Raw genomic sequence first — 25,196 nt, 5'->3', positions numbered from 1 at the left:
CTACATCATGGCATTCACCCAGCACACAGCGGACCCCACACCTTGTCAAAGTTCCTCTGCTTCTTGTCCAGAGCGGCGGCCAAGGAATTGGCCCTTTCAACATCAACCATCAGATCCTCCACCTCTCCTTGCAGCCTCTGCTTGGTTTTCTCCAGTGAAGCACATTTAGCATTCACTGCCTCAACCTGTTCCTCGGAATCTTGAAGGCGCTGAGCAAGTTTTTTCCTTAAAGAATATGAAAGAGAAGCAGCTGTTATTTAAGTTTCCATCCACTTGAACATCACTATTCATCAAGTTGGAATCACTAATCTATGTGATTCAGACACCCATGTGTTTTTATAGGCCCAAGAGAATTTCCTGTCTACTCACAATCCGGGATCAATAACTTGCCTTGTATCTAACCAAGATCAAAGTTGTTTGTTTTAATAAAACGTGCTAACGCCAGGTCCCTCTAATGGCCCAGCACTGCATTTAAAGACACATGAGATGGTGAAACGTCTAGTAATAAAAATAAATTCATCGAATTCATTCCCAAGTAGTTCTTCTAAAAGCAAACAGAGCTGCGCACTTGGCCTCCTCCAGCTCCTCTGTGCGCTGGATGGCGTCCGTCTCGTATTTGGTCCTCCACTGGGCAACCTCACTGTTGGCCTTGGACAGCGCCCTCTGCAGCTCAGCTTTGCCTTCCTGCTCCTCCTCATACTGTTCCCGCAGCAGGTCACAGTCGTGGCGGGAGGACTGCAGGGCGTGTGCCAGGGCGTTCTTGGCCTGCAGAAGTCAAAAAGAGAAGAGCACTTGATATATTTAGTGCCAGGTGCATGATACAATCCAAGTGTGTCCCTTCTATCACCACCTACTGAATGAAGTTGCCTTTTATTTTTCCTCCTGCAGGTGATATTTAAAAATAAGAGCAAAGAAGCCTTCCTTCAATGGTGTACCTTGTTCTCTTCCTCCAGCTGCCTCTTGAGCTCTTCTGTTTGCTGGGTAAATGCTTGCTTGCTCCTGGAAAGTTGGGATACTATGCTTTCCTTTTCTTCCAGCTGACGACTCAGCTCACCTGTGTTCAGAAGGAAATAGTTTCATTTCATTTATTCACTCATTCACTCACCAACTTTCTATTATGTGTAAGGCACTGTGCTAAGATCTGGGGAGGGAGAAAATGATAAGATATGGTTTCTTTTTGAGGGAAAAGGTATATTGTTCATGAAAAGGAAACTGAAAGCAGAACTGATAAGGTATTGTTGTAGGCCAGGTGCAGTGGCTCATGCCTGTAATCCCAGCACTTTGGGAGGCTGAGGCAGGCAGATCACAAGGTCAGGAGTTTGAGACCAGCCTGGCCAATATGGTGAAACCCCATCTCTACTAAAAACACAAAAATTAGCCAGGCATGGTGGTGGGCACCTGTAGTCCCAGCTACTTGGGAGGCTGAGGCAGGAGAATCACTGGAACCCAGGAGGTGGAGGTTGCAGTGAGCCGAGATCCTGCCACTGTACTCTAGCCTGGGCAACAGAGCGAGACTCCATCTCAAAAAAAAAAAAAAAAGATATTGTTGTAAACTACTGGAAGGTGGGACTGATGTCTGTCAAAAAAAAAATCCATTGAGAAGAACTGTAAATGTAAACGTTATCAGGAGCACCTAATAACTCCCATCAGACCTCCCCAGTGGCAGGTGTTTCCAGCTGTTTGTTGATTTGTTATCAACAAATACGTAGAGAAATACTTAGAGCTTTATATCTCTAGTTGGACTCTTGGGTGAATAGGGTAAGTTCAAGTTTATATGCTTACATAGAGGTAAGAGAAAAACATGGAATGGGGCTTTATGACTCCAGACGTGAATCCCCCAACATGAGTGTATGTAAAAGTGGCCACCATAGGCCGGGTGCGGTGGCTCACGCCTGTAATCCCAGCACTTTGGGAGGCCGAGGCAGGCGGATCACAAGGTCAGGAGTTTGAGACCAGCCTGGCCAACACAGTGAAACCCTGTCTCTACTAAAAATACAAAAATTAGCCGTGTGTGGTGGCATGCGTCTGTAGTCCCAGCTACTCGGGAGGCTGAGGCAAGAGAATCACTTGAACCTGGGAGGCGGCGTTTGCAGTGAGCCGAGATCACGCCATTGCACTCCAGCCTGGGTGACAGAGAGTGAGTCTCCATCTAAAAAAAAAAAAAAAAGTGGCTACCAAATTTCTTTTCTTCATTGTCTTGGCTGTGACTGCCAGCCAAGGATGGATTCACCTGTGAGGATGCACCAGGGCTGGGTGAAGCCACATTTTCTAGGCGAAAAGCCCAAATAACATTACCTTAAACATTTTTTTTTTTTTTTTGAGACGGAGTTTCATTCTTGTTGCCCAGGCTGGAGTGCAATGGCACAGTCTCGGCTCACTGCAACCTCTGCCTCCTGGGTTCAAGTGATTCTCCTGCCTCAGCCTCCCAAGTAGCTGGGATTACAGGCACCCGCCACCATGCCTCGCTAATTTTTGTATTTTTAGTTGAGATGGGGTTTCACCATGTCGGCCAGGCTGGTCTCGAACTCCTGACCTCAGGTGATCCGCCCACCTCGGCCTCCCAAAGTGCTGGGTTGACAGGCATGAGCTACCACACCCGGCCTCCTTTGCATTTTTATTATACACCAGGATCTTTAAACACTGGTCGTGTTTCTCTCTTTATTCTCAAAAACTTGGATGCAGACAATGAATATCTGAGTTAATGTGCAGAAAGAAGTAGCAAGGCCCTGGGTCTTAGTTTCTAGTCTCATTTCTGCCCATCAGAGTCTGTTTGATGCAAGTGTATATTAATTTTGAAAGAGTTCGACTGAGATGTATTTTGTTTTGTTTTGTTTTGTTTTGTTTTGAGACGGAGTCTCGCTCTGTCGCCCAGGCTGGAGTGTAGTAGCGCAATCTCGGCTCACTGCAAGCTCCGTCTCCCGGGTTCACACCATTTTCCTGCCTCAGCCTCCTGAGTAGCGGGGACTACAGGCACCCATCACCACACCTGGCTAATTTTTTGTATTTTTAGTAGAGACAGGGTTTCATCGTGTTAGCCAGGATGGTTTCGATCTCCTGACCTCGTGATCCACCCGCCTCAGCCTCCCAAAGTGCTGGGATTACAGGCGTGAGCCACCGCGCCCGGCTCCTGAGATGATATTTTGATATCTCAGTTTGAATGAGATGATATTTCTCATTGTGGTCCACTTCTTTTTCTCTCTTATTCTTACTGAACTCCCAATGTTCTCTCCCTTCAGGCTATTTCAAATGGCTGTTTCTATGAGTTATTTCAATTTCTTCTCTCCTGAAAAGATGCTTCCCTAGAGATTCTCCCCCAAACACACCCTGGCCTTGGTTTTGGCCAGCTGCGCCCATTGGGTACCAGGAGGTTTTGGCCCCACGGGTTTTCTGCACGTGGCTCACCAGCCTCAGTCTGCAAACGAGACTTCTGTGTGGTCAGCTCGCTCAGGCTCCTCTGAATTTCCTCATTCTTGCCCCTGGCCTCACTTAACTGATCCTCCAGGGTTCGGCAGATTTTTTCCAGATTTGCCTGAAGGATTCAGAAAGGGGAGCAAAGTCAGTCGGCAAAGTCAGTTTTGAATGACCACGGAGTCTGTCTGATGGAAAGCCTTGAGCCGCCCCACCCTCCGCAGCACCTTGGATTTCGACACACTCTCCATGCTGCTGGAGAGGTCATCAATCTCCAGCTTGAACTCGCTCTTCTCCTTCTCCAGCTTCTGCTTGACCCGCTGCAGGTTGTCAATCTGCTCCCCAAGCTCGGCCACACTATCCGCGTGCTTCTTCCTCAGTGTGGCCACCATGGCTTCGTGCTGCAGGGTGGCCTCCTCCAGGTCCCTGCGCAGCTTCAGGAACTCCGCCTCCCGCTTCTTGTTGAGCTCTATCTGCGTGGAGGTGACGCCTCCCGCCTCCTCCAGCCGCTCGCTCAGCTCCTCCAGCTCCCGGGCATAGTCGCTGCGCTGTTTCTCTGTCTTCGCGCGGGTTGCCCTCTCCGCCTCTATCTCCTCTTCCAGCTCCTCAATTCGAGCCTGTGGAGGGCAGCCGTTCACCCCGTGGGCAGTCGGTTCCCCACGGGGACTCTGATTGTCAAGAACAGGCTGATTTCTCTTCCCATTAGACAAACTGAGTCTTAGACTCCCTCCACCAATGAATATTGCAAATTTCCTTTCACATGAATTTTTTCTGCCCCAAAATGGTAATTACTCCTGCAGTGACCAAACCTGAACATTTTTCACTCAACTAAATGTTAACTTTTAGTTGTTAATTTAAATACTTTAATTATGGATTTTGTCAGATGTTTTGGGAAAACGGTTCATCATGGCCAGGCCAGCCTAGCAGAAAGGGAACCATAAGGCAGGTGGCCCCACGGTCTTGCCCACTTGCTCTAAATGGCTTATAGCAGACAGCACCCAGCTCACTGTAAGTGACCTCACATGGAAGAGAGAAATGCAGAGGGCTCCTACCTGCAACTCTTTGATTTTCTTCTGAAACTGGAGGCCCAGTGTCTGCTCATCTTCCACTTTGCTTTGAAGTTGACAATATTCAAAATCTTTCCTGTGAAGAGAAATGTAGAATGCATGAAGATAAAATACACGGTAACTTGCAAAATGGAAGCCAGTGGTTGAAGGGCATACTTCTTGAGCCTTTCGTCCAGCTGTTGCTTGTCATTCTCCAGATCTAATATGGACTCTTGGGCAAGCTTCAAGTCTCCTTCCAATTTCCTTTTGTTCCTTTCCAGGTCTACACGGAGCTTCTTTTCTTGTTCTAGGGAGCTTTCCAGCTGAAAAAGGCACCATTTCCTTTTGGGAACAAATGCTTTGCAAGAGGACCCTTGAGGGCTCTTCCAGCCCTGGAGTTCTAGAACTCCCGATGAGCATTATTTACTTACGTCTTCCACTTGCTGTTCCAGTTTGCTCTTGGTTTTGTTCAAAGAATTGACTTTGTCTTCTTCAGCTTGGAGGTCATCCAAGGCCTGCTGGTGGGCCTCTTGGAGGGCCTTCTTCTCCCTGGTTAACTTTGCAATTGTTTCATCTAACCCAGAGAGTTCCTCAGTAAGGTTTTTAACCTAAGAAGAATCCGCAAGCAATTATAAGCTTGAAGTTTAGTTTGCAATGACTATATCAAGCTAGACACACCTACAATAAGAATACCTTGTTCTCTGTGGCATGTTTCTCCTTCTCAACCTTGGCCAGGGTCAACTCAAGGTCATCAATGTCTTTCTTGAGCTCTGAACATTCATCTTCCAGTTTCCTCTTCTTGGCCGTCAGCTCAGCATTGATCTCTTCTTCATCTTCAGCTCTCTCTGTCACCTCCTTGATCTTGGCCTCGAGCTGGAATTTGGCTTTGATCAGCTGATCGCATCTTTCCTCAGCATCCAACAAATTTTCGCTTTCCTTAAAAAAAAGAATAATAATTTCGTTGAGTGACGTAAGGTTTGCGACATTCCAGTATTTTGCTATATATGAAGTTCTTTATGAAGCATTTCAACTAAAAAGCAAAAATCCCCACCAATAACCACTTTTTCTAAATAAATATTCAAATCTGGAAGAGTTAAAAAAAAAAAGGTTGCTTAACACATACAGCTTGTACTTGGAGCTGCAGGTCATTCTTCTCTTGGACCAGCGTCACCAGTTTTTCCTCTAACTCCTTCCTTTTTGCCTCTGACTTGGCGAGTTCATCTTTGGTTTTCTGGAATTCTTCCTTCATGGTGGCCATCTCTTTCTCGGTCTCCGCGCTCTTGAGGAGGGGCTTGATCTTGAAGAAGAGTTTCATCCAGGGCCAGTGCTTGACGTTCATGAATGAGCGAATGTTGTACTGGATGCAGAAGATGGACTCCCTAAAAATAAGACATTGCTTATTTCTGAGAGAGACTCCCCTTCCCCAAAGAGCTCATGTTTGAACAAAGACCCTGCTGGACCTCCTCTGCACCATCTTCTGGAATTCCACACGCATGAGGAACCCTCTGCACACAGCTTGTGTCCGGGTGATCAGTTTGGCCAGGCGGTCATCCCGCATCTCTTCCAGGGTTCCCAGCAAGCCAGCCTTGAAGAACACCTTATGGGGCAGAAGGGTGACATGAGTCAGTTTCCTGGAGAAGCTGTGTCAAGAAGATGAAAAGGCCAGCATCTGTCAGAACTGATGCATTACCTTGGTATGTCCAAATTTGTACTGAGTGTGGTCAATATCGATGGATGCCAGAAGCTTTTCACAGGCTTTCTTGCTGTCAATGAATTGTCCCTCAGGGATTGCACTGGCATTGAGCACTCGGTATCTGCATTGTAGACATGGAAATCATTGCAGACTGTTGGCAAAGACACAAACCTTGGAGAGCATGCATTTCAGGCCTCTCTTCCTATAGACAGAAGGCCAAGGTCCCAGGAGATGAAGGAATTAGCTCGGAGTCACATTGCTAGACAGCAGTCTAAAATCTAGGTCTCTTGACTCTTTGGCCAGAGCTTTTCCTGCCATTTTGTATATCAGATAAATTCCAGAGAAAAACATGGAAGAAACAAATATATATAAGTTGGCCAAATGGTAGGTTGTTCAGTTTACATGGAGGTCCATAACTGTTCTTTTGAAATAGGTCTTTTCATACCAATCTTTCTCCCTCTCAAATTCCAGTGTTCGTACATCTCATCCCCAAGCATATAGATCATGTTTATTACACACCTTTGTTTAAAATCCCCATAGAGAATCCTGTTTGGGAACCCTTTCCTGCAGATGCGGATGCCCTCCAGGACACCGTTACACCGCAGCTGGTGCAGGACAAGGCTGTGTTCCATAGCCCCTGGGAACAGAAGCGAGATATCAGACTTAACACAGAATTTCTTAAAAACTGAGCACCACCTAGGGAGCTAGCAGGTGTCTCACCTGGAGTTTTGGTTTCATTGGGAATTATACAGCGCACAAAGTGAGGGTGAGTAGTTCTTAAATTTGACATCAACTTGTTCAGGTTTTCCTAAAAGAAAAAAAAATGACATTTGCCAGCCTACTGTAGGTTTTTATGAAGACAGAGATCCATTGTAATGAAAATAAGATCTACGTTTAAAATTTATCATAAGTCCTTTAGAACTTATGATAACTTAGATTTAACTCTGTCTTTTTTTTTTGAGACAGAGTCTCGCTCTGTTGCCCATGCTGGAGTTCAGTGGCTCGATCTCGGCTCACTGCAACCTCCACCTCCTGTGTTCAAGCAATTCTCCTGCCTCAGCCTCCTGAGTAGCTGGGACTACAAGCTCTGTAAAATTAGCCACCACCAAGCCTGGCTAATTTTTTGTATTTTTAATGGAGATGGGGTTTCACTGTGTTAGCCAGGATGGTCGCGATCTTCTGACCTTGTGATCTGCCCGCCTCGGCCTCCCAAAGTGCTGGGATTACAGGAGTGAGCCACTGTGCCTGGCCTAACTCAGGCTTTTAATGGTCCTGTGGCTGGAGGTGTAGGCTAGTAACTGACAGAATTGTCTTTTGTCTCCCAGTGAGCCGGAGGCTTGCCAAGTACAAAATGCTTTCTGAAATCAACTCAGATGATGGGTCCACTGGGAGCGTGAGGTCTATTGCTGGTGTCCTTTAGGAAAATTGGAGAGTTTGTGCTGGAAACTCAGATCAGCCAACTCAGCTATCTTTGGTATAAGATAATAGTGATATTCTCATCCCACATTGGTTAGACCATATTTATTATATTTTATCATCTGTCACTTCACCTCAGTAAGTGACAGTAATCAGATTAAGACAACACTACTACTCTCAAATAAATCAAGCTTAGAATCTCAACATTGCTCATTTTGATATGACTTAAACCAATCATAAGCAAATAAACTTGTATTTTTCTTACCCTAAAAAGGGCAGAGACAGTTTGGAAGGAAGAACCCTTCTTCTTGGCAACTTTCTTCTTTCCACTGTCAGCTGAAAGCAGTAAAGGAGGGCACGTGCTGTAGGTGCATCTAAAAGGTTTTTTGTTACTGCAGAACAAATGGAGGGAGATCACACGAACACAAAGCACTCCTCTTACCATCCGCCGTGGCAAATGTGGCATAGAGGTGTGCCAGGAGCCTGTTGGAGGACTTCTGGTACAGCCCGACCACGGTCTCGTTCAGAGGGTCCTTGTTCTTCTCCAGCCAGCCTGAGACACTGTAGTCCACGGTACCTGCATAGTGGATCAATGAGAAGTGGGCCTCGGCCCTGCCTTTGACCACCTTGGGCTTCTGGAAGTTGTTGGACTTTCCAAGATGCTGGTCATACAGCTTGTTCTTGAAGGAGGTGTCTGTTGCCTTGGGGAACATGCACTCCTCTTCCAGGATGGAGAAGATGCCCATAGGCTGGATTGAAGGCAAGGCAAAGTGCAGAGGGGTAAATATAAGCTGCAGTAATGAGCAGAAGAGTCTATGAGAAGAGCTTAGGGTGGGGATGGAACTGGATACCTTCTCGATGAGCTCGATGCAGGCAGCCAGGTCCATCCCGAAGTCGATGAACGTCCACTCGATGCCTTCCTTCTTGTACTCCTCCTGCTCCAGCACGAACATGTGGTGGTTGAAAAACTGTTGCAGTTTCTCGTTGGTGAAGTTGATGCACAGCTGCTCCAGGCTGTTATACTAATAAAGAAATACAACATTCATGTGAAAAGTTAGACTTCTTTCAAAATCAAAGACGGTCAATGTTCCTTCTCATTGCCCCAGGTTCTTGTCAAACGCATTAATGCTTTCAGATACAGTCACAATCTTCAAGGCCTGCCTCAGACCACATCTCCTCCTTGGAGTCTTCTGCAAACTTCCAGTTAGAAGGTGTTTCTTCCTCTCCTGAGTTCCCAAGGTCTGGGCATCTCTTGTGTACTTTATTTTGTAGTTACTCTTCAATGTGCCGTATTCTGTTTCTTCTCTACTAGACTATAACTCATCTATTTTTTTCACCTGTATGTCTTGTACCTGGGAAACACTAAATATACACTTTGATGAGTGGCTATGCACTTCTTTTTTTTTTTTTTGAGACAGAGTCTTGCTCTGTCACCAGGCTGCAGTGCAGTGACACCATCTCAGCTCACTGCAACCTCTGCCTCCCAGGTTCAAATGATTCTCCTGCCTCAGCTCCAGAGTGGCTGGAACTACAGGTGCATGCCACCACCCCCATCTAATTTTTGTATTTTTAGTAGAGACGGGGTTTCACCATGTTGGCCAGGATGGTCTTGATCTCTTGACCTTATGATCTGCCTGCCTCGGCCTCCCAAAGTGCTGGGATTACAGGCATAAGCCACCATGCCCGGCCATGGCTATGCACAGTCTAGCACAGAACCAGTGGGATATTTATAGAAAATAGTATGTGATTAACTTATCAAATTCTCTGTACTGGCAGTCCCTAAATCAGTGATTACATTTAATTTTTTTTCTTTTATCCATTTGAAAATGTGCTTTAAAATTCCACTTAATAGACATCTTCTCCTCTTTTAAAATAATACAAACCCAGCCAGGCACGGTGGCTCACGCCTGTAATCCCAACACTTTGGGAGGCCGAGGCGGGTGGATCACTGGAGGTCAGGAGTTCGAGACCAGCCTAGCCAACATGGTGAAACCCCGTCTCTACTAAAAATACAAAAATTAGCCAGGAGTGATGGCACACACCTGTAATCCCAGCTACTCAGGAGACTGAAGCAGGAGGATCACTTCAACTCAGGAGGTGGAGGTGTGGCAGTGAGCCGAGATTGCGCCACTGCACTCCGGCCTGAGTGACAGGGTGAAACATAGTCTAAAAAAAAAAACCCTAATACAAATCCTTCCAATAAGTACTGCTCCTCTATTCCATCCACTCTCCGTCTAGTTTCTTACAGAAAACTACAAGACAGCCACCTTGCTATTTTCCCTTTAGGATCATGAAACCAATTTCCCTCATATGAAGCCATATGAAAATATGAATATAAGTAACACAAACCTCAAAGATTTCAAAGCCTGCAATGTCCAAAACACCAATGAAGTGTTGTCTTGGAAGCTTCGTATCCAGTTGCTGGTTAATGCGAGTGACCATCCACAAGAACAACTTTTCATAAACTGATTTTGAAAGAGCATTCACAGCATGGTGAACCTATCAGGGGAAACATCAGCTAATGGGTATGAAGGCAGTGGCCAGCAGGGTCCTGCACCCTTTCCCGGCCTGGAAGCAGTTACCTGATCCACAGTTTGACCTTTGGTAACGTACTCATTCCCAACTTTCACTCTAGGAAAGCACAAAGCTTTCAGGAGGTCCGAAGAGTTCAGGCCCATCAGATAGGCTGTTTTGTCAGCCACTGGCAAGAAAACAAGGACAGTGCTTAGAAAAGTAGAAGAGCTGCTCTGAAAATCATCCAGAAGTTTCAAAGTTTGGCTAAGTTCATCTTGATACGTTGTGCATTCCCTGTGGCTAAAACGCATATACGTGGCCAACGGAAGCTAAGTCACTCAGAGAACATGATGGACTTTATGAAGAGGCAGGGCTGGGTTTCAGAAAGCCCTGGTCATCCCTCACTGCATCTGAAACAAGACTATTCGAGTGATTCAGCAAAAGCGAGCGGTAACAATAGCTACGGGCATCTGAGGCCCAGAAAGGGTCATTCACTTCTCCAGATGGAAGGATTAATCGCTTTCAATTTTTTTTTTTTTTTTTTTTTTTTTGAGACAGTCTCACTGTGTCGCCCAGGCTGGAGTGCAGTGGCGCGATCTCAGTGCATTGCAACCTCTGCCTCCTGGGTTCAAGAAACTCTCATGCCAGCAGGGCACAGTGGCTCACACCCGTAATCCCAACACTTTGGGATGCCAAGGCAGGCAAATCATTTGAGGTCAGGAGTTTGAATCTGGCCAGCATGGTGAAACCCCGTCTCTACCAAAAATACAAAAAAGTTAGCCAGGCGCGGTGATGTGTGCCTGTAATCCCAGGGAGGCTGAAGCAGGAGAATCACTTGAACCGAGGCGGCAGAGATTGCAGTGAGCCGAGATCATGCCACTGCACTCTAGCCTGGGCGACAGAACAAAACTCTGTCTGACTCTTGTACCTCAGCCTCCTGAGTAGCTGGGATTACAGGCGTGCCCCACCACGCCCAGCTAATTTTTTTTAGTAGAGATGGGGTTTCACCATGTTGGCCATGCTGGTCTCGAACTCCTGACCTCCGGTGAGCTGGCCCCCTCAGCCTCCCAAAGTGCTGGGATTACAGGTGTGAGCCACTGTGCCTGGCTGGATTAATTGCTTTCAAAAGCAGCACCAAGTGACGTCAGCAGATCAGCCACCCGCTCTGGTTTGTGGCCTGTCACACTGATTTTGTACCTTCTGTGCCGTCTGGTTCGGCCTGCTCCTCCCGCTGCTTCTGTTTGAACTTCATGTTCCCGTAGTGCATCACAGCTCCCGTCAGCTTGTAGAGCCCAGATTTCTCTTCTGGGGTGAAGCCCAGGATGTCAATGGCGCTCTGGCATGGAAAGGGCAGCACGTCAGTCAGTTGGCCCCGGTGATGCAGGAGGAACACCCACCCCTTCTGTTGGTTCCACTTACATCTGTAGCCAGCAGCTCCTCCGCATCATCTATGCTGGCCACCAGGATCTCCCCCTGGCTAATGAACGGGTAGTCATAAGGGTTGGTCGTAATAAGCAGCAGCTCTGAAATGACAAATAGTTCCAGGAGGTCATGCAGATGCAAAGAAAAAACCCACCCAGTGGACTTGAGCTCCTGCACCCTGGGCTAGAACTTTTACCGCTGGATCCTAAATTGAACTTCGAATTAAAAATCTTTTAGACAGCTCCACAATACTCAGGCTGTCATGGAAAATATAGTCCAGGGAAGACTTATCAGTCTCCCACACAATGGAGATGAAGGATCCTAGAGAGAACCTTTAAATTCCCTTGCCTGGCACGCTAATGGTGCATATCAGTGTCAGCTGGGAGAAGTTAATAGGGAAAACTGGCTGAGTGTGGGTCAGGACAAGAGCCAACCCAGGTGGTTTGGTATAATCATAGCCTTTTCTAAAATCTGTTGAAAAGCTGCAGCCTGTTTCCAAGCTGGAGACCAGAAGGCTGAGCAAATACAGCCAAAGAGCAAAGAAGCAGTGTGCATGGAAACCTCTGTGAGGGGCAGACAAGGGGCAGTGTGCAGTGCCTCCGTGGGCTTGATTATTCTGTTTGCTTTGGCGTCGCATTTGGCCGTAGGTTGTTTCTGTGCCGGAACACAAGGGGGCGCCAAAGGACAGTTAGGTGTTCAGTTGCTCAGGTTTTTATAAACCAGAGCTGATTGCCCAGCTGTTGCCCTCCATTTGATTAGGTTTTCAAATTGGCATGTCACTGCCCAGATAGCCACATCCCATTTCTAAAATAAACTTTTCCTGGCCAGGTGCAGTGGGTCACGCCTGTAATCCCAGCACTTTGGGAGGCCAAGTTGGGCAAATTGCTTGAGCCCAGGAGTTCAAGACCAGCCTGGGCAACATGGTGAAACCTCATCTCTACAAAAAATACAAAAAGTAGCCTGGTGCGGGGGCATGTTCCTGTAGTCGCAGCCACTCGGGAGGCGGGGGTTGGAGGATTGCTCGAACCCAGCAAGGTCAAGATTGCAAGTGAGCTGTGATCGTGCCACTGCTCTCCAGCCTGGGCATCAGAGTGAGACCTTATCTCAAAATAAATAAAATAAACTTTCCCTGTTGACTGTAGAGTCACTATATGTAGATACAACTCTCCTCGGTCTAGTGATCAGAGTCAAACTGCCTAAAAGACCAGCCGCACTGGTGACTTCCTCACCTATGAGCTCAGGCTTCTTGTTAGAAAGAATCTGGTAGAAGATGTGGTAGCTTCTTTCAGCCTTCAGCTGGAAAGTGACTCTTGATTTTTCCAGCAGATCTGGAACACAAACACAGGACTCTCCTTCAAACTGTTCCCAGTTACTCTGAGACGCCATCAAATCCCCACGAATCTACTTACAAGTTTCAATATCTGCAGAGGCCAGCTTCCCAGTGGTTCCAAAATGGATTCGGATGAACTTGCCCTGTATGGGGCGGGATTCAGGACGAGACCAGATTCTACCATGGCCCAATAGTTCCTATTCATCTCATGCGTAATGTGAATAGGAGCCTATTCCCTCTAAAATTTTTGTTTTGTTTTGTTTTGTTTTGTTATGATTTTGAGACAGAGTCTTGCTCTGTCGCCAGGCTGGAGTGCAGTGGCATGATCTCAGCTCACTGCAACCTCCGCCTCCCGGGTTCAAGTGATTCTCCTGCCTCAGCCTCCCGAGTAGCTGGGACTACAGGCACGTGCCACCAAACCTGGCTAATTTCTGTATTTTTAGTAGAGACAGAGTTTCACCATGTTGGCCAGGATGATCTCGATCTCTTGACCTCGTGATCCGCCCGCCTCGGCCTCCCCAAGTGCTGGGATTACAGGTGTGAGCCTCTGTGCCTGCCGCCCCCCCCAACAGTTTGAAATTAGATATGTCCTTCCTCTTCTCCCTTCTTCCCCTTCCAGTTTGGGGTTTCTCCTTACTTCCTTTTATTTATCCCTTTTATTCTATGCTCATCCCCTACCTCAACATATCCAGTCAACAAAGCAACTAGAGTGATTGTTTCAAGGTATAAATCAAACCATATCGCTCCCTGGCTTATAGAATCCCTCAGTAGGTTCCTGTTACACTTCGAAAGGAATCCAAACTCCTTCTCATGGCCTATGGCTCCCACATGACCAGGTCTCTTTCTCTCTTCCACCTCATCTCATGGAACTGGCCCCTTTGCCCTCCTCCCTGCAACCACACAGACCCCCTGTAGGTGCCCTAACTGCACCAGGCCCTTCCCCACATCAGGGACTTGCCCTTCCTTCATCCCGCCTCCTTCCTGTCATTTCAAATTGGGCTCCTTCTCATGCTGCGGCTCTCAGCTCCCATGCCAGCCCCTCAGAGAGACCTTCCCTGCCCACCCTGCCTAAAGCAAGCCTGACGCCCAGTTCCTCTCTTACACACGCTGTTCATTGAACTTGGCCTGAATTTATCTTTATCTGAAATGGTCTCGTTGGGCTGTTTTGTTTTTCATCATCTGTCACCTCCGATCGCTACACTCTTTGAGGACAGGGCTCTTGCCTATTTTGTGAAGCACAAAGCAAATTCCATGTTAACCAAACTCAGACTCACAAAACGGGAGGAGTTGTCATTCCTCACAGTCTTGGCATTCCCGAAGGCCTCCAGCAGGGGGTTGGCACTGATGATTTGATCTTCCAGAGTCCCCTAATGCAAGAAATTGAGGGAAGAAGAGGAAATTTTTTTTTTTTTTTTTGAGACGGAGTTACACTCCTGTTGCCCAGGCTGCAGTGCAATGGCACGATCTTGGCTCACCGCAACCTCTGCCTCCCGGGTTCGAGCAATTTTCCTGCCTCAGCCTCCCACATAGCTAGGAGGCATGCACTACCATGCCCGGCTAATTTTGTATTTTTAGTAGAGATGGGGTTTCTCCATGTTGGTCAGGCTGGTCTCGAACTCCTGACCTCAAGTGACCTGCCTTCCTCGGCCTCCCAAAGTGCTGGGATTACAGGCATAAGCCACTGTGCTCAGCCTGAGGAAACATATATATATATATATTTTTTTTTTTTTTTTTCTGAGACGGAGTTTCAATCTTGTTGCCCAGGCTGGAGTGCAATGGCTCAATCTTGGCTCACCGCAGCCTCTGCCTCCTGGGTTCAAGTGATTCTCCTGCCTCAGCCTCCCGAGTACCTGGGACTACAGGCATGCGCTACCATGCCTGGCTAATTTTGTATTTTTAGTAGAGACGGGGTTTCGCCATGTTGGTCAGGCTGGTCTCGAACTCCCTCCCGACCTCAGGTGATCCGCCCGCCTCGGCCTCCCAAAGTGCTGGGATATCAGGTGTGAGCCACTGAGCCCGGCTTGAGGAAACGTGTTTTTAAGCCACAAAATGACAGTACAAAATGCTCACCCACTCTATGACTCTGGCTTGCCCTGATAAAGCTCCACCCTCCTTGACTTTCCAATCCAAGGACCAACCAAATCAGCAGTATGTCTTACTCAAAACACTTCTGCCATTTTATTATATTTGGCACTACAGTTCTTGACTGAACATTCTTTTAATACTTCAATCCTTGATTCTCCAGTCAGTTGACCGTGTTCATTTCATGCTGCTGTAATACATTTATTTCAAAAGGCCGGGATATGCTGTGAGTCACTCACATTGGTATATGTGATTCTGCCATAAAAGCAAAAGCTCTCTGAGCCGTCTGCAGATTGACCTTTAAAGTTTAGCCCTAGAGCCTCGTCTTCTAAGAATCCCGGGATCTAGTCCCATAAGATCAACTCCACACTGCGTTGTCTAAGATGACTGGCTGTCCTTCAAGATAGTAAATCCCAGCCTGCTCTCCATTCCCTGAAGAGGGGGGAATGTGAAGACATTTGGCCCCCTCATTCTGAGGTTAAGACCACGGTTAAAAGTGGAAGCAAAGCAAGCTTTTCTCTCCCATCCATACCTTCATTTTGGAGTCCTTCTTCTTGGCCAGGTCCCCAGTAGCTGCAATTGTTGCAAAGTACTGGATGACCCGTTTGGTGTTCACAGTCTTTCCTGCCCCGGATTCTCCGCTGTGCAGAGTGATCAAAAGAGAGAGAAAGAAACAAGTCTGTTAGTATAAACAGGCTTTCCAGGATGTCATACTGAGGCCTGTGCATGGTCTGAGCCATCTGTGACACACGTTCACCACACTAATGTGATAGACCACTTGAGAAGGCAGAGGCCCAGGGCACAGGTGCCACAGCCACTTGCTCAGTTGACCCAAGTATGGGTAATTCCATTTTTCTGAGGCCTTATGCAGACCTTCCTGCCCATCCCCAAATTGATCTTTTTATTTTATTTTATTTATTTATTTATTTATTTTTTATTTTGAGACAGAGTCTCACTCTGTTGCCCAGGCTGGAGTGCAGTGGCGTGATCTTGGCTCACTGCAAGCTCTGGCTCCTGGGTTCATGCCATTCTCCTGCCTCAGCCTCCCAAGTAGCTGTGAATACAGATGCCCGCCACCACACTTGGCTAATTATTTTTTTGTATTTTTTTAGTAGAGATGGTGTTTCACCATGTTAGCCAGGATGGTCTTGATCTCCTGACCTCGTGATCCACCCGTCTCGGCCTCCCAAAGTGCTGGGATTACAGGCGTGAGCCACTGTGCCCAGCCTGGTCTTTTTATTATACACTGTGCTCCAAACACTTTCTAGTGAACAGAGTAGAGCCAGTGGACACTTGGTCACAGCTATGAAACCACTCTATGCCATGGATACTTACGTGATCAGAATGGACTGGTTTTCACGATCTGCCAGAGGAAAAAATAAAATAGAGTTGATGGCAATAGAAAAAGAGCTTCCCGATTCTGCTCAACTCTCAAGCAGCCAGAGTTAAATTGCACAATTCCTCTTTCTTTACATTTTTTGTTTAGCCTTAAGTGGGAATCTGAAGAGCCTCCATCTGCTTTTTATTTTATTTTTAACTGACAAATAATAATTGTATATATTTATAGGGCATAACGTGATGATTTGATATATGTTTATATGGCAGAATGATTAAATCAAGCTAACTAACAAATCCATCACCTCACATACTTATTTTTTTGTAGAGAAAACATTTAAAACATACTATTTTAGCCATTTTGAAATATACAATGTATTATTACTTATCGGAGTCACCATTCTGTGGGACAGATCACCAGCACCGATTTCTCCTGTCCAGCTGTACCCTTTGGTCAATATCGAAAGCCTCCTTCTTGAGACTGAGACTCAGAGAGGTCAAGTCTCTACTCAGAATCAGCCAGTGGCGGCCAGGCATGGTGGCTTAAGCCTGTAATCCCAGCATTTTGGGAGGCCGAGGCGGGCAGACCCTGAGGTCAGGAGTTTGAGACCAGCCTGGCCAACACAGTGACCCGTCTCTATTAAAAATACAAAAAATTGGGCTGGGCGCAGTGGCTCATGCCTGTAATTCCAGCACTTTAGGAGGCCAAGGCGGGCAGATCATGAGGTCAGGAGATCGAGACCATCCTAGCTAACATGGTGAAATCTCGTCTCTACTAAAAATACAAAAAAATTTACCAGGTGTGGTGGTGGGCACCTGTGGTCCCAGCTACTTGGGAGGCTGAGGCAGGAGAATGGCGTGAACCCAGGAGGCGGAGCTTGCAGTGAGCTGGGATTGCGCCACTGCACTCCAGCCTGGGCGACAGAGCAAGACTCCATCTCAACCAAAAAACAAAAAACGAAAAACAAACAAAAAAAATAGCCAGATATGGATAGTGGTGCACACCTGTAGTCCCAGCTACTTGGGAGGCTGAGGCAGGAGTATCACTTGAACCTAGGAGGTGGAGGTTTCGGTGAGCCGAGATCACGCCACTGCACTCCAGCCTGGGCAACATAGCAAGACTCCATCTCAAAAAACAAACGAACAAAAAAACCAGCCAGCGGCTTCTTGTTGTTCTTGTCGTATTAGGGTGAACTATGTAAAATGGTCAGTCTTTAGTTTTGACCCATGAAAACATCCATTTCCGTTTTGCATGTTCTAACTTGTTTTAAATCCAAACTCGTCACCTTGGCATGTGGGGCCCTACATGATGCGGCCCCTTTCTGCCTCTTTTGGCTCCTTCTTCCTCCATTCCCTGTGCTAAACACCAGATGGGGTCCAGCCTGGGACTAAGGGGCAGCTGCCGTGCGCCTCGTGCAGTGCCTGCTCCAGCAGCCCATGCTTCCTCCTGGGAGACTCACCAGTCAGCATGAACTGATAGGCGTTGTCAGAGATGGAGAAGATGTGGGGTGGGGCCTCCTGGCGCTTTTTGCCTCGGTAGCCTTCCACCACCTCGGGGTTGTACACCGGCAGCCACTTGTAGGGGTTGACAGTGACACAGAAGAGGCCCGAGTAGGTCTGTGGGAGGAAAAACATATACGTGTGTATATGCATGTATGTGCGTATGGAAAACCCCTTGCCTTTATTATTATTATTATTTTATTTATTTATTTATTTATTTTGAGACGGAGTCTTGCTCTGTCACCAGGCTGGAGTGCAGTGGTGCAATCTTGGCTCACTGCAACCTCCACCTCCCGGGTCCAAGTGATTCTCCTGCCTCAGCCTCCCGAGTAGCTGGGACTACAGGCACACGCCATCACACCCGGCTAATTTTTGTATTTTAGTAGAGACAGGGCTTTACCACGTTAGCTAGAATGGTCTCGATCTCTTGACCTCATGATCCACCCGCCTCGGCCTCCCTAAGTGCTGGGATTATAGGCGTAAGCCACCATGCCCGGCCGCCTTTATTATTATCTCATGTTTCTTTGGGATAAACTTATAAAGGGGGGAAGCTACCATTCCTGTTTATAGTGAGGCACTGCGACTCAAAAAGGGGAGTAGCAACCCTCCCACAGTTGGTAGGTCACAGCGCCCCGTGACCAAGCCCGGCCCCAGCTTCCCTGCTCTCCGGCTCCTGGTCCTCCTTCCCACCTTCCTTCTTCCTGCCCCATCCACCTCTTGCTTTCTTGTCTTCTTTCTCCTCCCTCTTTGTCTTTTGTTCATCGGCTAGGCAAGTACTCATCTTCCAGAATCCCACGGCCCACACACATACTCTGCCTCCCTCCCCCGCCCGCATATCTAATGCCCCAGGGAAACCACGGCGAAAGCCCTCGCTGACATAGATCATCCAGGATGTGTAACGGTCCTTCAGGTTGTACAGCACGGCTGGCTCATTCAGGTGCGTCAGCATGGCCATGTCTTCGATCCTGTCGAACTTGGGGGGGTTCATGGCATACACATCCTCTGGTTTGACCACCAGGGTCTAAAAGGGAAGAGGCACAGTGCTTCACTAAGATTGTCTGCACGTTTTTTTTTTGTTTGTTTGTTTTTTGAGACAGAGTCTCGCTCTGTTGCCCAGGCTGGAGTGCAGTGACGCAATCTCGGCTCACTGCAAGCTCCGCCTCCCGGGTTCACGCCATTCTCCTACCTCAGCCTCGCAAGTAGCTGGGCTACAGGTGCCCGCCACCACGCCCGGCTAATTTTTTGTATTTTTAGTAGCTACAGGATTTCACTGTGTTAGCCAGGATGGTCTCGATCTCCTGACCTCATGATCCACCCACCTCGGCCTCCCAAAGTGCTGGGATTACAGGCGTGAGCCACCGCACCCGGCCTGTCTGCACGTCTTGTCTGCTGCCCCCACCAAGAGACCAAGAGACTCTCGAGCCGAGATGGAAGGGCCGAGCCCTAGGGCAAGCCCAGCTTACAGCAAGAGGAGGAAAGGCTATGGGGCGGCTTGTGTTGGTGCTGATGGAATGGGGTTTGTTTCTGTTATTCAGGGTGTCTTTTTCCTCCCCAGTGGGCCTGAGATGAGAGACAGATGTCAGAAATGAGAAAAGAGGATCTCTGTGGGTGGATATGGGTGATGGTGGCTGGGAATGGGGTCAGCAGGAACCTTTCAGCTCAGTCAGTAACACTGCCTGGACCAAAATCCAGCTCCAGCAGCTGACTCCAGCAGCTGGCTCTTTCCTGTCTACTGAGAGAAAATGATACGTATGTCCCCTGCAGTCGTGAGGCAGGGACCGAGGAGAATGAGGGAGGGGCACTGGATTGCCAGGCTGGTGCCCACAGATCGCCAACATTCTGAGCTCTCTGAAAGCAGCTGTCCAGCCCCCGGCCCACCTCTTCTCGCTTCACCGCCCAGCCCCAGCATGCTTCGGAAAGGGCCCCTTAGCTGCCCTCCCCACCCCTTTCCTGCCCTTTCTGGAGTCAGCGTGTTGTTATAAGCCAGGCGAAAGGCACCGTGAGGCAGAGCAGTGGTTCAGAGCACCTGCACTTCTCTCAGCAGGAGAAACCCCCACGCCCTCGGGAAGCTGGAGGACCTCAGGCACAGGGGGTGGGGAACTTGTCTTCCTCTCCCCTGCCCTGTGCTCACCTCCTTTTTCTCTGTGACCTCCTCTGAAATGGTCAGTTTTCCTGGTTCTGTCTCTGGGCAGTGTGGATGGGAAACCTGCCTTTTCCCTGCCTTCAAGCAGGGATTCCTTCAAACCATCCCGGCCAATGGGCCCTGGTTGTCTATGATGGTCTCTTAGGTTCATCTTAGATGATCATTCACTGTATCTAGCTTCCTCCTTCCCTGCCGTGTTAGGAGCCCATTCTTAGCTCCTTATCTGAAATACACAGAGAGCCACCTTCTCGGAGCTCCAATGCTTGGTAGCACTGCAGGGCGGTTTTTTTTTTTGAGACCGAGTCTTGCTGTGTCGCCCAGGCTAGAGTGCAGTGGCACGATCTAGGCTTACTGCAAGCTCTGCCTCCCGGGTTCACGTGCAGGGCGGTTTTTAATGCCTTTTTCCTTCATGCCCAACCCAATGATACTATTTCCTTTACTTGTCTCTTTTATTTTCCTTCTTTCTTTCTTTCTTTCTCTCTTTCTTTCTTTTCTTCTTTCTCTTTCTTCCTTTCCTTCCTTCCTTTCTTTCTTTCTTTTTCCTTCCTTCCTTCCTACCTTCCTTCTTTCCTTCCTTCCTTCCCTCCCTCCCTCCATCCCTTTGTCTCTTTCTTTCTTTGTTCTTTCCTTTTTTTGCTTTTTACTTTTCTTGGGACATTTCCAGATTCTCTTGCTCTAGATTTTAGAAGCTAGTGAGGTCCAGAATTCCTTGCAGCACCCCCACAATGACTTGGGCCAGAATGTAGTGGGCTGCAGTGCTCATCCCCTTCATGATACAAGGAGGCCGCTATTTCATTGAGCTTGTGGTCCCCTAGGATCCCTGACATATTTTCCTTACTTCCTTGGTCAGATGGCCATTGCTAGAAGAATTTGGGACAAATCTAGGCTACCAAAGGAGAGTGTTCTGAAACAGCTGTCCTTCATATTGAACTCCCAAATCCACACCCTTGGGACGCGTGGAGCTGGGCCCCTCTGGCCTACAGTGAACATGGACAAAAATACCTGAAAACTAATTGTTTTAATCAGCCACAGCCAGACTCTATTCCCACCCTGGAACCTGAGGCCAGTATTCACTCTGCTTTCTCCGAGGACACCTGGGAAGCCCCAGGCTATGTCGTATGTGGCATTCCAGTGCTGAAGCCACATCTGGAAGTGGCTGCGGTTGGGCAGATGCATACCCCAGACAAGCACAAGGACCAGGTGGAGGGCCAGAGACCTGTGGAGGGTGCAGAGTCTTACCCTGTTGTCCTCAGTTTCCACGGTGACCCTCCCATCCTGAGAACTCTTGATTTTCCCCTTGGCATATTCTTCCTTTGAGTCCACCACAAAGCAATACGTCTTGGCATCAAAGGGCTGGTTCTGAGCCTCGATCCTCTCCTTTTCTGACTTGCGGAGGAAAGGAGCGGCTATGCCGAACACTTCCATTTCAGTGTCACTACTCATGGTGTCAGCTGGAAGGCAAACCCACCCAGTGAGCTCAGCTGCTCCCTTGCCAGGCACCCAGCAGCTCCAGGCCTGTCTCAGCCTCCGCCCTGCCCTCCTTCAGCCGCAGGAGCCCTCAGAGTCAGGGCCCCAGGAACCAGGTTGTCCTCATGCCTCGAGGAGCTCCACCCAAAGGGCTTCAGTGCTGGGAAATCACACGGGTGCATATTTATTGAGGGGCTACTCTGGGCGACAGGCTTACAGCCTATTTAACCCAAGCTCCTCAAGCATCTGAGGCTTGAACTGGCGATAAGGGGTTTGAAAGTGAGCACCACTCTTGGGACCGCCTTTTCCGCTTCTGTGATGCCCAGGTGTTGCTGAAGGAACGTTTAAAAATAAACACCATTAAAAAAATAAACACCTTCTTCAAAGAGAGTGTGCTAGCGGCAAAGAGCAAAGATATTTTTGAATCATTTTAATCAAGGTGGCTACATGCTCGCATGCGGGAACCTGCCTTTTGCTTCCTTGGGTTGCTAAGAACAAAAGCAAGTATCTGACATCAGCATCTGTTTGACAGTCCCCCAAATGCCACCTCCTCTCCTGCCTGACCTGTCCTTGTCTTTTGTTTTGAGACGGAGTCTCACTCTGTCACAGGCTGGAGTGCGGTGGCGCGATCTCTGCTCACTGCAACTTCTGCCTCCTGGGTTCAAGTGATACTCCTGCCTCAGTCTCTTGAGTAGCTGGGATTACAGGCACTTGCCACCATGTCCTGCTAATTTTTGTATTTTTAGTAGAGACGGGGTTTCACCATGTTGGTCAGGCTGGTCTCGAACTGTTGACCATGTGATCCGCCTGCCTCAGCCTCCCAAAGTGCTGGGATTACAGGTGTGAGCCACTGCACCCGGCCATGACCTGTCCTTGTCTAAACATGCTAGTTCCCCTGTCCCTCTGTGCCCTTATGGCTGGTGAGAGGAGGGAGGAAGGAACTGGCAAGCTTGGAATGCCTGGAGACCTCCAACAGCTGAGGAACAGGGCCCAACTTCTCACCTGAGAGTCCCACCTGCAGGATGAGAGCAGAAGACAGCAGCAGCCAGGAGATCGCAGACCTGGAATAATATGCACAAACGCAACTTAGCGGCACTTGGGGTGGCTGCATCCATGCAGAATCGGCTTCTGATGAGTTCACTAAAAAGGATAAAGGGGCCCGGCGCCATGGCTCACACCTGTAATCCCAACACTTTGGGAAGCCGAGGCGGGCAGATGGCCTGAGGTCAGGAGTTTGAGACCAGTCTGGCCAACATGGTGCAACCCCGTCTCTACTAAAAATAAAAAATAAATTTAAAAAAATAGCTGGGCATGGTGGCAGGTGCCTGTGATCCCAGCTGCTCTGGAGGCTTAGGCAGGAGAATTGCTTGAACCTGGGAGGTGGAGGTTGCAGTGAGCCGAGGTTATGCCATTGCACTCCAGCCTGAGCGACAAGAGCAAAACTCTGTCTCAAAAAAAACAACGAAAAAAAACTAATACTTTAAAGAGGCAGGCTGGAAGAACAGATGGGACATGACCCACAGGAAGCCAGGCAGGGAGGAAAAACCCTCAGCTGTGCGAAATCTGGTTTCTCCCAGCCTGCACTGGCACCTTCTTCAGTCTTCCTGACTCCCGTTTAGAATCGGACAGCAGGGACCGCATCCCAGCTTAAAGCCAACGGTTCGAGGGCAGGGTCAGGTCTCCTTGTCTGTGAACAGGCGATATCTCTGAGATTAATTTACATGCAATGCCCACAGCCAGTGTGGTCTTGAGAGGACAAGACAAGACACCTGGCAAATGTACAGCCCAGGTGGGGAAGGTGAGGGCAGGGTGAGGCCCCCAGTCCTGTTGACCCTTCATGAGTCACAGAGGCAATGGGAGAAGGACAAACCGTGGCAGCTGGGCTCACGGAGCATCCAAAAGGATCCTGCCCAAGAGGACACTTGGAGAGGAGGACAGGGGAGAGTGGGTGGAGGAGAGAGAACCTGCAGGGCTCCTGCTTGGGGGAGGTGCTGGAGCCAGAGGGTGCTGGGTGTTTGGGCCCAGGGAAACCTCGCTCTCTATACCTCGCTTATCCTAAGAAAACTCAGAGAGGCATGAGGCGCCACCTCACCAGAGCCAGGCAGGGCTGGTGCGCCACGCACGGAGTGTGGATGTGCTCACCGGGTGGGTGTGCTCCAAGCAGCTGAGACCTGGAAGAGGAGCCTGTGACTTACCTCCGCCCACAAGCGAGCCACAGAGGCCTGGCCGCTCCCCGGGGCTTTTATAGGCCATTGGTAACCCCCATGGCTCATTCCTTCTCTATATTTGGAAAGAGGATGAGCTGCCCCCCAAGCCGAGAACCAGCTTCTTCCACACGTATTTTTGTAGTTGCCAAGGGAAAGGTATAATTAGAAATGAGCAGGATCCATCACCATTTTCCGACTGCAGAATGTCAGGAGCTTGGGATGCCTTTCTTTGAACTTGGGGCTGGTGCTCCCTCACCTGATGGAATGGCATGGCCTCACTCTGGGGGGAGGCGGGGGGGGCAGCCGCCTCCGTTCTCAGGCGCTCATCACATCCTGAAGGCCTCATGAGCCCCCAGCTCATGGGGACCCAGGACTGAAGTCGGGGGCTTGCTTAGAAACCTCATCATGTGGAAAAATGAATAAGATTGAGGGTGAAAAGTTGGAATCCTTTTGGAATTTCGAGCAAGATTGTGTCACAACCTTGGGTTGTGATTGCAAAACCTGTGCCAGGAATAATTAATAATAATAATAATAATAATTAATAGTAATAATTCCCCTCCCCGCCTTGCCCTCTTCTCCCTTCTCCTCCTTCTACTCCTCTCCTTCTTTCTCTTATTTTCTCCTATGCAACATTCTCTCATTAGTATCATTATTAATTCTTTCTTAAGCTCTAAAGGACCAGCAAGTAAGTTAGTGACTGGAGCTATGCCGCCAGCTCGTATTCCCAGCGACAGCTGCCTGAGGACCCGTGGCTATTAAGATAGATTACCAATTAGGAAAGACCAGCTGCTGGCTGGGATGGGGTAGGGGGAACGGCGGTGGCCTGCAGAGAAAGGGCGGACAAGTGGGGGCTGTCTAACAAATGTGGTCATCTCTAAATCAGGAGTGGAAAAATAAAGCTTCAAGAGAAGAGTAAAGTATGTCGGACGCTTTTGCCCATTCTTGTTCTGCTTTTTTTTTCTTGACAAATCTTTGGGAGGATGGCTGGGTGGGCATCCTGTGGTTGCTTATTCTAAATAGAACTGTTTGTCCATATTTCCCATAGAAACCGCCCCTTCCGTACACAGTGGTATCAAGCCCCGATGTGGAGGCCACTCCATGAGGTGTGCGTGGGACCGGGGAGGCAGGGCTGCAGTCTCAGGGCGAAGGCACGTGTATGAAACATTCACTGTGCTCTGGCCTGTACACACAGTGCTTCGAGAAGATGCAGAGGAAACAGAAGACGCAGCCTTTACCCTCAAGGGTTTGTATTCTAAATGATGAGTCCCGCGGATGCTACAGACTCATTTACAAAATTGAGGTGATTTCACATCGAAGCAGCACATGTTTATGAAGCGCCTGTTCCGTGAATGCCAGGCAAGGCCAGTGGCCGCCAACGGAGTCAGTTGGGCAGGGCTCACTTACCCCTTGGCTGCCCACCAGCCACTGAGCATTGCTCCTGCCCACTGCCCCTCTCCCTCCAGGTGAGACTGCCATGTCCATCCTTGGAGCCCCTCCTCATCCAAGGAGAGGGTAACTGTCACTCCTAAAGTGTCCATCCATGTCGTGAAGGGAGTAGTCCCCTGGGGCTCTGCCCTGTTGGCCCAGTGATGCACTGGCAGAGGCTGCTGTGTGATTGGCGGGCTGTCTCCTT

General features: G+C 48.7%; 1 protein-coding gene across 1 annotated transcript in view; it reads right to left on the bottom strand.

Annotated features, from left to right (window-relative positions):
• Positions 1–23,572, bottom strand: part of MYH3 (myosin heavy chain 3) — a 29,860-nt gene extending 6,288 nt beyond the window's left edge. Inside the window, exons 1-31 of the mRNA XM_055258312.2 lie at positions 23,552–23,572; positions 22,359–22,417; positions 21,129–21,340; positions 18,624–18,767; positions 17,707–17,863; positions 16,247–16,274; positions 15,444–15,552; positions 14,104–14,196; positions 12,909–12,972; positions 12,729–12,827; positions 11,497–11,600; positions 11,275–11,413; positions 10,146–10,264; positions 9,913–10,062; positions 8,415–8,585; positions 8,006–8,312; positions 7,829–7,899; positions 6,868–6,955; positions 6,667–6,784; positions 6,145–6,268; positions 5,915–6,051; positions 5,578–5,833; positions 5,148–5,390; positions 4,886–5,062; positions 4,632–4,777; positions 4,461–4,551; positions 3,636–4,025; positions 3,403–3,529; positions 936–1,054; positions 569–765; positions 42–225 (exon numbers count right to left, since the gene is read on the bottom strand). Coding sequence (XP_055114287.1) covers positions 42–225; positions 569–765; positions 936–1,054; positions 3,403–3,529; positions 3,636–4,025; positions 4,461–4,551; positions 4,632–4,777; positions 4,886–5,062; positions 5,148–5,390; positions 5,578–5,833; positions 5,915–6,051; positions 6,145–6,268; positions 6,667–6,784; positions 6,868–6,955; positions 7,829–7,899; positions 8,006–8,312; positions 8,415–8,585; positions 9,913–10,062; positions 10,146–10,264; positions 11,275–11,413; positions 11,497–11,600; positions 12,729–12,827; positions 12,909–12,972; positions 14,104–14,196; positions 15,444–15,552; positions 16,247–16,274; positions 17,707–17,863; positions 18,624–18,767; positions 21,129–21,332 — 4,356 coding nt within the window. The 5' untranslated portion in view covers positions 21,333–21,340; positions 22,359–22,417; positions 23,552–23,572. The remainder of the gene's footprint in view (positions 1–41; positions 226–568; positions 766–935; positions 1,055–3,402; positions 3,530–3,635; positions 4,026–4,460; positions 4,552–4,631; positions 4,778–4,885; positions 5,063–5,147; positions 5,391–5,577; positions 5,834–5,914; positions 6,052–6,144; positions 6,269–6,666; positions 6,785–6,867; positions 6,956–7,828; positions 7,900–8,005; positions 8,313–8,414; positions 8,586–9,912; positions 10,063–10,145; positions 10,265–11,274; positions 11,414–11,496; positions 11,601–12,728; positions 12,828–12,908; positions 12,973–14,103; positions 14,197–15,443; positions 15,553–16,246; positions 16,275–17,706; positions 17,864–18,623; positions 18,768–21,128; positions 21,341–22,358; positions 22,418–23,551) is intronic.
• Between the last annotated feature and the right edge of the window lie 1,624 nt (positions 23,573–25,196).

This window comes from Symphalangus syndactylus, chromosome 20 (assembly GCF_028878055.3).
Source record: "Symphalangus syndactylus isolate Jambi chromosome 20, NHGRI_mSymSyn1-v2.1_pri, whole genome shotgun sequence".
NCBI lineage: Eukaryota > Metazoa > Chordata > Mammalia > Primates > Hylobatidae > Symphalangus > Symphalangus syndactylus.
This window is presented reverse-complemented; position numbering and strand designations above follow the sequence as displayed.